The sequence below is a fragment of the Mustela lutreola genome, chromosome 7 (assembly GCF_030435805.1).
Source record: "Mustela lutreola isolate mMusLut2 chromosome 7, mMusLut2.pri, whole genome shotgun sequence".
In the NCBI taxonomy this organism is placed as follows: Eukaryota; Metazoa; Chordata; class Mammalia; order Carnivora; family Mustelidae; genus Mustela; species Mustela lutreola.
The window spans coordinates 37940073-37954206 of record NC_081296.1 but is presented as its reverse complement, the minus strand read 5'-3'; the positions used below and the strand labels follow the sequence as shown (position 1 = coordinate 37954206).

The 14134-nt window shown below is 37.9% G+C and overlaps 1 protein-coding gene across 3 annotated transcripts in view; it reads left to right on the top strand.

Annotated features, from left to right (window-relative positions):
• Window positions 1-14134, top strand: part of REC114 (REC114 meiotic recombination protein) — a 104436-nt gene that overhangs the window by 14026 nt on the left and 76276 nt on the right. For 2 of the 3 annotated variants that reach the window (XM_059180441.1, XM_059180440.1), the window contains exon 2: window positions 4934-5023. The exons of the other annotated variant lie outside the window; for it this stretch is intronic. In XM_059180441.1, coding sequence (XP_059036424.1) covers window positions 4934-5023 — 90 coding nt within the window. The remainder of the gene's footprint in view (window positions 1-4933; window positions 5024-14134) is intronic. 3 annotated transcript variants of the gene reach the window in all.

Here is a 14134-nt window from a genome sequence, read left to right as displayed (position 1 = left end):
CCATCTAAAAAATGCTTGGAGTCTAGTAGGTGCTTAATAAATATTTGTTGAATGAATGAAGCTCAAGGTCAGGGACATTCCTTTCTATGTTTTATTTTTCTCCTTTCTCAAATATTTATAAAATAAATCACTATATAGTGGGTTCTTTATTAATGTTAGCTGACTGAAATGCTTGATATGTGGTGTCTTTAATCTCTACAGAAGAATTTAGAATTTTGATTGTTGCTGCTGTTAACAAATTGCTACAAACTTAGTGGCTTAAAACAACTCAGACTTATAGCTTATAGTTCTGCAGTCAGAAGCCTGAAATACATCTTAGTAAGGCTAAAATCAAGGTGTCAGTAGGGATTCTTTCCTTCTGGAGGCTCTAGGAGAGTATGTTTCTGCCTGTTCCAACCTCTAGAGGCTGCTTGAATTCCTAGCCTTGTACTAATACCATCCATCTTTAAAGCAGTCAGATTTCCTACTCTGATTCTTCTGCTTCCCTCTTTCCCTTGTAAGAACCTTGTGATTATACTGGGCTTACCTGGATAATCCAGGCTACTCTCCCATCTCAAGATCTTTAACCTGAATTACCTCTGCAAAGTTTCCTTTGCCATGTAAGATATATCCACGTGTTCCAGGGATTAGGACATGGAAATCTTTGAGGGACCATTATTCTGCCTGCCTCACTATCTTGCCAATACTAAATGTTCCTATCCATGAACAAAATATCTTTCTCCATATATTTATGTGTTTTTAAATTTCTGTCAATTTTCAGTGTGCAGATCTTTTTCACTTTTTTGTCAATCCCTAAATATTTCATATTTTTGATGCTGTTATAAATGTTGATATTTTTAAAATTTCAAACTCTAATTGTTTTTTTCTAGTTTGTATAAATTTAGTTTTATTCTAAGAAAATCAATTAGATTTTCTACATAAATGATCATGTTGTCTGAATTTAAGCCTGTTTTAATTCATTCTTTTATTTCTTCTTCTTTCCTGATTACAAAAGTTAGAACCTCCAGGATAATGTTGATAGGAGTGGTAAGAGCTAACATTATTGTCTTATTCTTTATCTTAGAAAGCTTTCCATTTTTCCTGCTCACTGTAGGTTTTTCATAGATGCCCTTCATCAGCTCAAGGAAGTTCCTTCTATTCCTGGTTTGCTGAGTTTGTAAATAAGGAGTGGATGTTGGTTTGTGTCAAAGTCTTTTTCTGTATATTTCTCACTATTGAGGTGATTATATGGTTTTACTTTTTAGTTTATTAAGATAGTGAATTATATTCAGTTCAAAATACTTCTAATTTCTCTTTTATCTTATTTACCCATAGGTTATTTCGAAGTGTGTTACTTAGTTTCAAAATATTTGGGGAGTTTTTTTTTCAGAGATCTGTCTGTTACTGATTTCTAATTTAATGTTAGTTTTGATAGAACATACTTAACATGTACTAAGTCTTGTTTTATGGCCCAGAATTTTGTCTGTCTTGGTAAATGCTCTGTATATACTAGAGGAGAATGTGTATTTTGCTGGTATTGGTTAAAGTGTTTTATAAACATCCATGAGATTATGTTGGTTGATACTGTTCTTCAAATCTACTATTATTTACTGATTTTCCATGTACTTGTTCTGTCAGTTATTGAGAGAGGGGTATCTGACTATAATTGTGGATTTATATATTTCCTCCTGCTGTTCTATCAGTTATTGCTTCATGTATTTTTAAGTTCTGTCGTTGGGGACATAAATGTTTAGGATAGGTATGTCTCTTGATTAACCTACCCCTTTATCACTATGAAATGACCATCTTTATATCTTTTTGATATTTTTGCTTAATGTTAATATACATACTCCAACATTCTTTGACTAGTATTCTCATGGTATATGTTTTTCCCACCTTGTTTTTAACCTGTTTATATTTTTATATTTAAAATGCATTTCTTGGGACGCCTGGGTGGTCAGTGGGTTAAAGCCTCTGTCTTCAGCTCAGGTCATGATCCCAGGGTCCTGGGATCGAGCCCCACATCAGGCTCTCTGCTCAGCAGGGAGCCCGCTTCCTCCTCTCTTTCTCTCTCTGCCTGCGTCTCTGCCTGCTTGTGATCTCTAACTGTCAAATAAATAAATAAAATCTTTTAAAAAAATAAATAAATAAAATGCATTTCTTGGGGTGCCTCGGTGGCTCAGTGGGTTAAAGCCTCTGCCTTCGGCTCAGATATTAATCTTGCTCTGTTTCTTCCCTATGTGAGTAGAGTGCTGTTCCATTCAGTGCTTGACTGTTGTGTTTTCCACAGTGACTCCAATACCAAAATGCAGTGGGCAGGAATGCTTGGATTTCTACTCCTGGTGATAGGCAACAGATGTCACTTGCTCAAGACTTTGTAAATATTGAATGAATAAATGTATGAATGGGAAGGTTTGGACTTCAAGTTAGGGGCTGTTGATTTTGAAATGACTGTTGGGCCTTTAAGTGAAGATCACAAGTAGGCAATTAGAAGTAGCAGTTTGGAGAGCAGGGGAGAAGTCTCCTGGGATTCTCATGGAAGTCATTAGTTACCACTTGAAAAAATTACAAAATAATTTGGAAAGAGTTGGTGTCTCATAACAGCATTATTTGTGCTCAACCTAAACTGGAAAACGATACTCATCAACAAAAGAATGAAATAATAAATTGTGGTATCATTGTAGAGTGGTATTCTGTAGTACTGAAAACAAATGAACTTAAGTATGTGCAACAACACTGATGAAGACTGATGGAAAATAATTCTTTCTATATGATTCCACTCATACAAATAGGGCTAAACTATGGTGTTAGAAATATGGCTACCTTAGGGGGAGGAGGGAGCAGGTAGTGGTTGGGAGACAGCACTAGGGTACCTTCTGGAAGGCTGGCAGTGTTTTCTTTTTCTTCACCTGCGTGGTGATTATTATACGTTTGTTTTATCATCATTCATTAATTTATACATTTAACTGTTGGATACTTTGGGGGATATTTTTGGCATATATAGTACATTTGTAAAAAATAAGCTGTCATGTTGAAAAATTGCCTCTCAAAGAATTTGTTGACCAGGCTCTAGTTTTGAAAGCTGTACTTGACTCCTAGCTGTCTTTGTGATTTTAAGTGGTCATGAGGCATTCAAGATAAACCATTTAAACTGTGGCTGGAAGAGTATCATACAAATAACTGAGTTCCTAATCCTGGAAAAGAGACGGAGCAATAACCACCAAAGTGCAGAGTTTAGCATACCTTCCTTGACATCTAAAATACCATTTGTGTGGCTCAGTGGGTTAAAGCCTCTGTGGCTCAGGTCATGATCCCAGGGTCCTGGGATAGAGCCCCCACGTCAGGCTCTCTGCTCAGCGGGGAGTCTGCTTCCTCCTCTCTCTCTGCCTGCCTCTCTGCCTACTTGCGATCTCTGTCTGTCAAATAGGTTAATAGAATCTTCTAAAAAAAATTAAAAAAAAAATTTTTTTTTTTTTTTTTAATTTACTTGACAGACAGAGATCACAAGTAGGCAGAGAGGCAGGCAGAGAGAGAGAGGAAGGAAAGCAGGCTTCTGCTGAACAAAGAGCCCGATGCGGGGCTCGATCCTAGAACCCTGGGATCATGACCTGAGCCGAAAGCAGAGGCCTAACCCACTGAGCCACCCAGGCGCCCCTAAAAAAATTTTTTTTAAATACCATTTGTTTTTTTTTTTAAAGGTTGGAATTTAAAGTGAATTAGAGAAATCTCAGTAGGAACTCCTTAAGTTTAAATATAGCATTAAAGCGGTATTCCCCACAGATGAAACTATGAAAACATTATTTCTCAAAAGAATGTAGTAACCTTATAAAGATAGATTTCAGTTAGGTATGTATTCATTGTTTTGAGCTTTGAGCATTGAGGTAAATCCATAATTTCATTTTAATATTTATACAAGGATGTTTATCTTTCAGTATATTAAAGCTACCTATATATACAAGGTAGTCACTTAAGACCCAATCCCAGTTTTCTATACCTATGAATCATGTCCTCTTTGATATTTTGATTTCATTGCCTCAACTCCCCTCTGAAACTATAGGCCAAATCTAGCGAGAAAAATATAATGAGAATAAATGCAAGATCTTACATTTAGGTTTGGATTAAGAATGTGAAGGAAGGATTTACCAACATAAGTGATAAAGTTTCAAGAGGTTTTACTGATACCAGATCATTCTTCAAATGGGACTACCCCCTCAAAAGGTTAATGTCGTTGTAGGCTGTACTGCATAATTGGAGATAGACCACACCCAGCACATTTCTGTCAGTTTGGGGCACCATATTTTAAGAGTGACATTGAGGGGCGCCTGGGTGGCTCAGTGGGTTAAAGCCTCTGCCTTCAGTCATGTCATGTCATGATCTCAGGGTCCTGGGATCGAGCCCCTCAGTGGCGAGCCTGCTTCCTCCTCTTTCCCTCTCTGCCTGCCTCTCTGCCTGGTTGTGATCTCTGTCAAATAAATAAATAAAATCTTTAAAAAAAAAAAAAGTGACGTTGACAAATTAAAGCTCATCCAAAGGAAAGCACCGGGTTTTGAGATGTTGTAAAAATGGATTTATATGACTGAAGAAACTAGTACTCTGAAGTCTCACAGCAACCCTGTAAGGCATTATCCCTATTTTAAGAAAGGAAACAGGCTGAAAGATAACTAATAACTTATTAATATGTTACTGAAAAGTGGTTAGCTCAGGGCCCACAATTCTTTATTTTTAAATTAGTATCCTCTTCATTTCAAAATACTTAATTTAGTAATATTTTTAAAAAGCTGGCTGTTAGCCCCTATAAAGGAGAAACTTGAAAGTATAAGTGGATGGTTACAGATTAAATGGAAGGAAAGGGAACATTCTGAGTAGGAAGATCAGTGTGAAAAGATATACATTTACTAGTATTACAGAAATGTATTGTTTTACCCGAATTTCTCTCACTCTCTTCTTTTCCAAGGTTTTTGACTCCAGTGAAGAATCTGGGTATCTTGTTCTCACCATCGTTATATCAGGTCATTTCTTCATTTCCCAAGGACAGACACTGCTGGTAGGTTTTATGCATACAGTTTTATATGCAAATATATTTCTTTATCTTTGTAGCTTTACATTAATATTTGTACCCTCAAGCTTCTTCAGGGCTGCAGAAATTCATCATGTTCAACAAAGTAAGCATTTATCAATGTTCTGTAGCAGAGGGAAATACAAAAATATACTGAATATTGCCTGGCCGAAAGGGGTTTATGGTTCTGTTTTGGGAGCCAAAGTGGATCAAAGGATTGAGATTAACCAGTATTAGAAAGGATTCTTAACTGGGGAAATTGGGTTGAGACAGGCTAAATTTATGAAGAAATGTGTGGAGGGTTTTTCAGAGAAGGTAAAGAACATAAGCAGAGGGATAGATCTGAAGAAGTAGCTAGAAGAAAACTTGAAGCGTGCTATTATTAACTTCCATAGCCCTCTATAAAACTAATTTTATAAAGGTCCATTTGTCCTTTAATCTGAGCATATACACACACATATTGTAGGAAATTTTTGAAATGAAGTAAATAAAGGAGAAAATAATAGTCATTTTGCTTGAAAGTTTGGATTTGAATTGGTATTTAGAAACAAAATGAAAAAACAATGCAACTTACAGTCAAAGAATTGTAAAAGAAAGAAATAGAAGGGAAAAGTATTATATCCTTTGCCTGTGAGTGATATCTGTATACAAATTCATACAAATATTTACTGAATATCAACAGAGGCATAATTTATTCACATAACAGATATTTATTGAACAATTATTATGTGCTAGGCATCCTAGATGCTAGGGATATAGCAGTAAACAGCAGAGATATAAATCTATCATTGTGGAATGTCATTCTTGTGGGGAAAGACATCATGAACAAATAGGTCAAATATATTTAAAAGATATGAATTTTTGGTGAATCCCTTACAAATTCTGTTAGGATGGCAGCATCCCATAGTTGTACATTGCAATGATTCATCTCTCCATGGAGTGTCTTCAAGGTCCTCTTTGTTTTCCTTGTGATTTTTAAAACTGCAGCAATGGTTGTATCATTTTTGCTTTATTTGCCCAGTTAGGGCTTGTATTAGTTGCAGAGGATAAGATATATTCTTCAGCTTCAAATGAAGAATATTCCAGACGGTGGACTGGGGCTGCCTAACCCACAGCTAGTTCTCCTCTGTCAGTATTGTGAGTCTTTGCTGAATTATGACATTAAGGCAATTTGGCTTCCTTACACAGGGGGCCACCTTGTGCTTTGTCTGTTTCATCTGTTTGTACCAGTGGTAAATGTTGTTACAAACTGATAGAGGTTTCTTTGTATCATACATGAAATGATTTTTGCAATGCAGTTACAAAACTAAGTTTATCAAATTCCACACCCACTACTGAGAAATACAAAGGTAACTCTACAATTTGTTGCCTGTTGCATATACATATATACCTTATATATTGGATAATACATTAAAAAAATTCTAAGTAGGGTCCATACCCAGTATGGGGCTTAAACTCATGACCCTGAGATCAGGAGTCTTGTGTTGTACTGACTGAACCAGCAAGGCGCCCCTACTGGATAATACTTAAAAAAAAATCTTTATTAAGCGCTTTTTAAAACTCAGTTTTATTGAGGTGTAATTTATATAAACTCAGTAATTTTTAGTGTTCAATTTGATGTGTTTTGTTTTTGAGAGAGAGAGTGCCCACATGCACTCAAGCGGGGAGGGGAGGGGCAGAGGGGGAGAGAGAGAATCTTAAGCAGGCTCCACGACCAGCACGGACGGAGTCTGATGCAGGGCTCAGTCTCACAATCCTGAGGTCATGACCTGAGCTAGAATCAAGAGTTTGATGCTTAACCAACTGAGCTAGCTACCCAGGCATCCCTGGTGTGTTTTGATAAATGAATATAGTTGTGTAACCATTGCTAAAATCATGATGTAGAACATTCCAACTAACCCTGATAGTTTCCTTGTACCACTCTGTAGGCAGTCTCCTCTGTCTACTCTTGGAGATCTGCTTTTTCTTGCTATTGTTTTCCTTATCTAAAATTTCATGTAAATGAAATCCTAGGATATGTAGTCTTTTGTATCTGGCTTTTCCACTTAGCAAAATGCTTTTGAATTCATCCATATTTGTTCCTTTTCATTACTGAATAGTATTCACTTATCTGTGTAAACCACATTAGCTTATCCATTCACCTTTTGATAGACATTTGGGTTTTTCCTTTTTTGTTGTTGTTGTTACTATGAGTGATGCTGGGATAACCATTTGTATAAAGCCTTTGTATGAATGTATGTTTTCATTTTTCTTTGATAAATTCCCAGAGAGGAACTGTCACTGAGTCACGTGGTACATCTGTGTTATAAGAAACTACACAGCTGGTTTTCAAAGTGGCATTCCAACAGTGGGTGTGAGGGATCCAGTTGTTCCATGTCCTTACTAACACTTGGTATTGTCCTTCTTCTTAAGTTTAACTCTCCTAATGGATGTCTAGTGATATCTCATGGTAACTTGCATTCCCATAGTGATTAGTGACATTGAACAACTTTCTGTGTGTTGACAGGTATACCTTAGAGGTATTACAGGTTAAAACCTGCAATATGTTATTAGGCCATATAATAAAATGAATATCACAGTATGGTGAATCAAATGCATGTTTTGGTTCCCAGTGTATGTATAAGTTAAGTTTACCCTACACTGTAGTCTATCAAGTGTGCCATAGCGTTATGTTTAAAAAAAAAAAGTGTACATACCTTAATTAAGTAGTACTCTATGTCTAAAAAATGTTTACCACCATCTGAGTCTTCAGTGAGTCATCATCTTTTTGCTAGTTGGGGGCGGGGTAGGGGGATTGGTCCTTGCCTCGACGATGCTGCCTGCTGACATATCCGGGTGGTAATTGCTGAAGCTTGGGATGGCTGTGGCAATTTCTTTTCTTTTTTTTTTTTTTTAAAGATTTATTTATTTGACAGAGAGAGAGATCACAAGTTAGGCAGAGAGGCAGGCAGAGAGAGAGCAGGAAGCAGGCTCCCTGCTGAGCAGAGAGCCCGATGTGGGACTCGATCCCAGGACTCTGAGATCATGACCTGAGCCGAAGGCAGTGGCTTAACCCACTGAGCCACCCAGGCGCCCCTGGCTGTGGCAATTTCTTAAAATAAGACAGTAGTGAGGGGCACCTGGGTGGTTCAGTCGGTTAAGTGGCTGCCTTCAGCTCAGGTCATGATCCCAGGATCCTGGGTTCGAGTCCCACATCAGGCTCCCTGCTCAGTGGAGAGCCTGCTTCTCCCTCTCCCCCTGCCTGCCGCTCTGCCTACTTGTGCTCTTTCTCTCTCTGTCAAATAAATAAATAAAGTCTAAAAAAAAAAAAAAGACAGCAGTGAACTTAGCTGCATTGATGGACTCTTCCTTTTACCAACAACTTCTCTGCAGCATGTAATGCTGTCAAGATTGTCGCAATTCAGTCCCATCTTCAGGCTCCACTTCTCTTTTTTTTTTTTTTTTTAAGATTTTATTTATTTATCAGAGAGAGGTGGGGGGAGAGAGCAAGCACAGGCAGACAGAATGGCAGGCAGAGGCAGAGGGAGAAGCAGGCTCCCCGCCGAACAAGGAGCCCGATGTGGGACTTGATCCCAGGACGCTGGGATCATGACCTGAGCTGAAGGCAGCTGCTCAACCAAGTGAGCCACCCAGGCGTCCCTCAGGCTCCACTTTTTTTTTTTTTTTATTATTTATTTGCCAGTGATAGAGGGAGAGAAAGCGAGCAAGCACAGGCAGACAGAGAGGCAGGCAGAGGCAGAGGGAGAAGCAGGCTCCCTGCCGAGCAAGGAGCCCGATGTGGGACTCGATCCCAGGACGCTGGGATCATGACCTGAGCCGAAGGCAGCCGCTTAACCAACTGAGCCACCCAGGCGTCCCCAGGCTCCACTTTTAATTCTAGTTTTCTTGCTGTTTCCACCACAGCTACAGTTACTTCCTCCACTCAAGTCTGGAACCCCTCAAAGTCCTCCATGTTGACTGGAATCCACTTCTTCCAAACTCCTGTTAATGCTGATGTTTTATCTCTTCCCCTGAATCAGAAACATCGGAATGGTACCTAGAATGGTTAATTCTTTCCAGAAGGTTTTTAATTTACTTTGCCCAGATCCATCAGAAGAATCTCTAGCTAAGGGAGCTATGGCCTTATGCAGTGTATTTCTTAAACAAAACTTGAAACTCAGAATGACTTCCTGATCCATGGGCTACAGAATGGCTGTTGTGTTTGCAGGCATGAAAGCAACGTTCATCTCGTTATACGTTTCCATCAGAGATCTTGAGTGACCAGGTGCGTTGTCAGTGAGAAGTAATATTTTGAAAGGAATCTCTCAGAGCAGTAGGTCTCAATAATGAGCTTAAAATATTTAGCAAACCATGTTGTAAAAAGATGTGCTGTCATCCAGACTTTGTTGTTCCATTTATAGAACCAGGCAAAGTAGCTTTACCAGAATTTTGAAGGGCCCTAGGATTTTTGGAATGGTAAATGAGCATTGACTTCAGCTTCAACTCATCAGGTGCATTAGCCTTTAACAGGAGAGCCAGCCTGTCCTTCGAAGCTTTGAGGCCAGGTGTGGACTTCTCCTCTCTACCTGTGGAAGTCTGACATGACATCAATATAAGGCTGTTTCATCTACCCAGAAAATCTGCTGTTTAATGTAGCCACCTTCATTATGATCTGCTTCATTATTGTCTGTTATAACCTGCTGCTTCACCTTGCATTTTCATGTTATGGAGATGGCTTCTTCCCTTACCCCTCCTGAGCTACGCTGTGCTGGCTTCAGACTTTTCTTCAGCAGCTTCCTCACCTCACAGCCTTCACAGAATTGGAGAGAGTTAGGGCCTTGCTCTGGATTAGGCTTTGGCTAAAGGGAATGTCATGGTTGGTTTGATCTTCTATCCAGAGTGCTAAAACTTTCTCCATATCAACAAGAAGACTTGCTTTTGAATCATTCATGTGTTCACTGGAGTAGGAATAACACTGTTAATTTCTTTCAAGAACTTTTCCTTTGCATTCACCACCTGGCTGACTTGTTTGGTGCAAGAGACCTAGCTTTCAGCCTATCCCAGCTTTCAAGGTGCCTTCCTCACTAAGCTTAATCAGTTCTAGCTTTTCATTCAGAGTGAGAGACATGACTCTTTCACGTTGAACACTTGCAGGCAATTTCTTTCTATCTTTCTTTCTTTCTTTCTTTCTTTCAGATTTTATTTATTTGTCAGAGAGAGAGAGAGAGAAACAGAGTGAGCACCGGCAACACACACAAGGGTGGGGGGGAGCAGCAGGCAGAGGGAGAAGCAGGCTCCCTGCTGAGCAAGGAGCCCGGTGAGGAACTCAATCCATGACCTGGGTTCATGACCAGAGCCGAAGGCAGATGCTTAACTGACTGAGCCACCCAGGTGTCCTTAGAGGCCATTTCACTGTGGGGTTATTACTTGGCCTAATTTTGATATTGTTATGTGTCAGGGAATAGGGAGACGCAAGGAGAGGGAGAGAGCTGGGGGAACTGCTGGTCAGCGGAGTAGTCAGACCACACAACATTTATTAGTTTGCTGTCTCAGCTGGGTGGGTGTGGCTCCTGACTCCCCAGAGCAATTAGAGTAGTAGTATCAAAGATGACTGATCACAGATCACCCTAACAAATACAGTAATAATGAAATAATTTGAAATATTGTGAGAATTACCAAAACATGACACGAAGACATGAAGTAAGCAAATGCTATTGGAAAAGTGGCACCAGTAGATTTGCTTTGTACAGGATTGTCACAAAACTTATATTTGTAAAAACAACAGCATATGAGAAACAAAAGCTAAGTATTGCACAAAACAAAGTGCAATAAAATGACATTCTTGTGTTTTCCTGTATTTGCTCTTCATATGTCTTTTTTTTTTTTTTAAGATTTTATTTACTTATTTGATTGAGATTACAAGTAGGCAGAGAGAGAGAGGAGGAAGCAGGCTCCCCGCTGAGCAGAGAGCCCGATGCGGGGCTCCATCCCAGGACCCTGAGATCATGACCTGAGCCGAATGCAGAGGCTTTAACCCACTGAGCCACCCAGGCACCCCAACTCTTCATATGTCTTACTAGTGTAGTGCCTGTTTATGTTTTTTAATCGTTTTTAATTGGAGTTTTCTTTTTATATTTGATCTTTAAGAGTTCTTCTGATTACAACTCTCTTATCAGTAGTATTTTCTGCAAATTTATCTCTCAGTCTGTGGCTTACTTTTTTGTTTCTTATCAGTCTTTTGAAGAGCAGAAGCCTAAAATTTTGATGAAGTACCTTTTTTTCCTTTATGATTCATGCTTTTTTATCCTGTTTTAGAAATTATTGTCAACTCCAAGATTGCAAAAATATTTTTTCTGTTTTCTTCTGGAAATTTTGAAGTTTTAGCTCTTATATGTAGGCCTATGGTCCATTATGAATTTTTAGTATTATTTAATAACACTAATATTTATTATTTTGCATAGAACCCCTTCCTCCCTTTGATTAAGGCAATGTGGTATTGAGAAAAATGACTATATTATGAAATATCATGGATCTTAAGGAATCTACTTCTGGAACCACTGAGTTAGTTTTTAATGTATGGTGAGAGTGAAGGGTTAGGGTTAATTTTTTTCAGATAGAATGATCCAGCACCATTTGTTAAAAACTCTAGCCTTTTTTCATTGATTTACCTTGGTACCTTTGGGAAAATCAATTTGGTATGTATGTGTGGGTATATTTCTGTACTCTCTCTTCTGTTCTATTGACCTATACATCTGTCCTTACTCCAGGAAGAGACCGTCATGATTACTTCAGCTATGTTGTAATTTTTGAAGTAGGTAATATAATTCCTCCAAATTTGTTTTCTCAACGATGTTCTGGCTGTTTTAGGTTATTTGCATTTCCATATATATGTTAGAATCAGTTTTCCTACCCAAAAATACCCTGCTGAGGTTTTGACTATGATTTCTTCAAATCTGTAAATCATTTGGGTAAAAATTGACATTTTAATATTGAGTCTTCTGACCTGTGACCATGTTATAATTATATTCATCATTCCATTTGCTTATATACTTTTCCTCAGCAATGTTTTGCGGTTTCCACAATAGACCTGGCACATATTTAACTAAATTTATTCACAAATACTTCATAATTCTTACGTTATTGTAAAAAGAATTTTATAAATCTCAATATCTAATAGTTTGTTGCTAGTGTGTAGAAACAAACACAACTGACTTTTTCTCACATTCACATTATATCCTGTGATGTTGCTGCACTCATTAGTTCTATAGTTTTTTAGATGTTTTTATGGAATTTTACATATAGATGATCTGTTGTCTGTGAATAGAGTTTTACATTCTTTTCAATCTATCTATTCTCCCCTGTCTCCCTTCCTTCTTTTCCCCCAGATGACACTGGCTAGGACATCCTTTACAATGTTGAATAAGAATGGTGAAAGCTGATATCGTTGCCCGATCCTGATCTTAGGGAAAAGCAGTCTCTTCACCAAAAAGTATAATGTTAGCACTGAGGTTTTTGTAGATACCCTTTACAAGACTGAGGAAGTTCCCTTCTATTCTAGTTTGCTGAGAATTTTAATCATGAATAGGAGTTGAATTTTGTTGAATGCTTTTTCTGCATCTACTGAGATGAATTTCCTTTTTTATTTCCAGTTATGTTGATGTAATACATATTTTAAGATATTCAGTTCTTATTGAATCTACCTTTATTGCAGGAGTATTTGATTTTTAAAATGATGTACATGTGATTAAAAATGATTAAAAATAAGAATGCATATTAAAAAATGTACCCCCTAACTTAAAGAATAATTTTTTTCAGTTCATACAGTTTATTTACAGTATTTTCTAGGTTCCACAAGAACCAACATACAGAAGAGCAAAATACATTTGGAATCATAACACATTTTAATTACAATTTTATGTTGATATTACATTTACACACCCTCCCCTCTCATGTTAATCTGGGTTGTGATATATTTTTAGAATTTTTCCCATAAAAGGTAGGGAAAGGACAGCTATGGAAAGTTTTAGCCACTTCCGTTTTTGTAAGAGAATCCAATTGTTGGCATGGATTAAAATGTGCTATATTTGTACTATCTTTGTGGAAGCTATACAAACCCCTAAAAAAGTCATTTATTTCAGAGAAATTGATGGCTAGGGCCTAGTAACAGTTCCCTCTGTGATATGTTTTTGTAGAAATCCAAACAGGTCAACAAGGCTTTGGGCTTTTTGCTTGAACCTCGCAGCTATTTCAACATAATTCCTCTTAAACCTCATATTTCTCTGATTGTCTTCTCCTGTTGAGGCCCATGGGAACTTAATGTTTCAGATTAAATTTAGCTTGGTGTCCAGTAATACCATGGGTTTCCATTTCGCTTGTTCAGTTAGCACGTGCACTCATGTGATGGTATCACTGCCAGAGGGTTCCACACGTACGCACCACTGGGCCATTCTCTTGCTATTTCCTGTGGAGGGTTAGTATGGCAAGAAGGCGGGGAGACTTTTGCTCCATCCTCAGTCTACCTTGTACTTGAGTGCAGCTGGTTTCCCCTTTCTGGACTTGGCATTTTAAGCAGAGTCTCCCTTGTCTATTTGGTCTTTTATTTTATTTTTTTATTTTTATTTTTATTTTTTACTTTTTTGTTTTGTTTTGGGCTTTTAAAATTTGTTTTTAATTGCCATAAATGCCATAAGACTTACCGTTTTATCTCTTTTTAAGTGTATAGTCTACTGATATTAAGTACATTCATCTTATTGTGCAGCCTACGCTACTATCCATCTCCAGAATCTTTTCACTTGCAAAACTGAAACTCTATACCCATTATACCCATTATACTCATTAAACAGTAGATCCCCACTTCCAGCCCAGCACCTGGCAACAACAATTCTACCTTCTGTCTCTGTGAATGTAACTACTGTAGGCACTGCATTCAAGCAGAATCATACAGTATTTGTCCTAAGGTTTATCCATTGAAACAGGTATCAGAATTTCCTTCCTTTTTAAACTGAATAATAGTCCATTGTTTGTATTTGCCACATTTTGTTTATTCATTTATCTGTCACTAGACAAAGGTTTTTTCCAATTTTTGCTCACTGTGAGTAATAGTGCTTATGAACATGACCC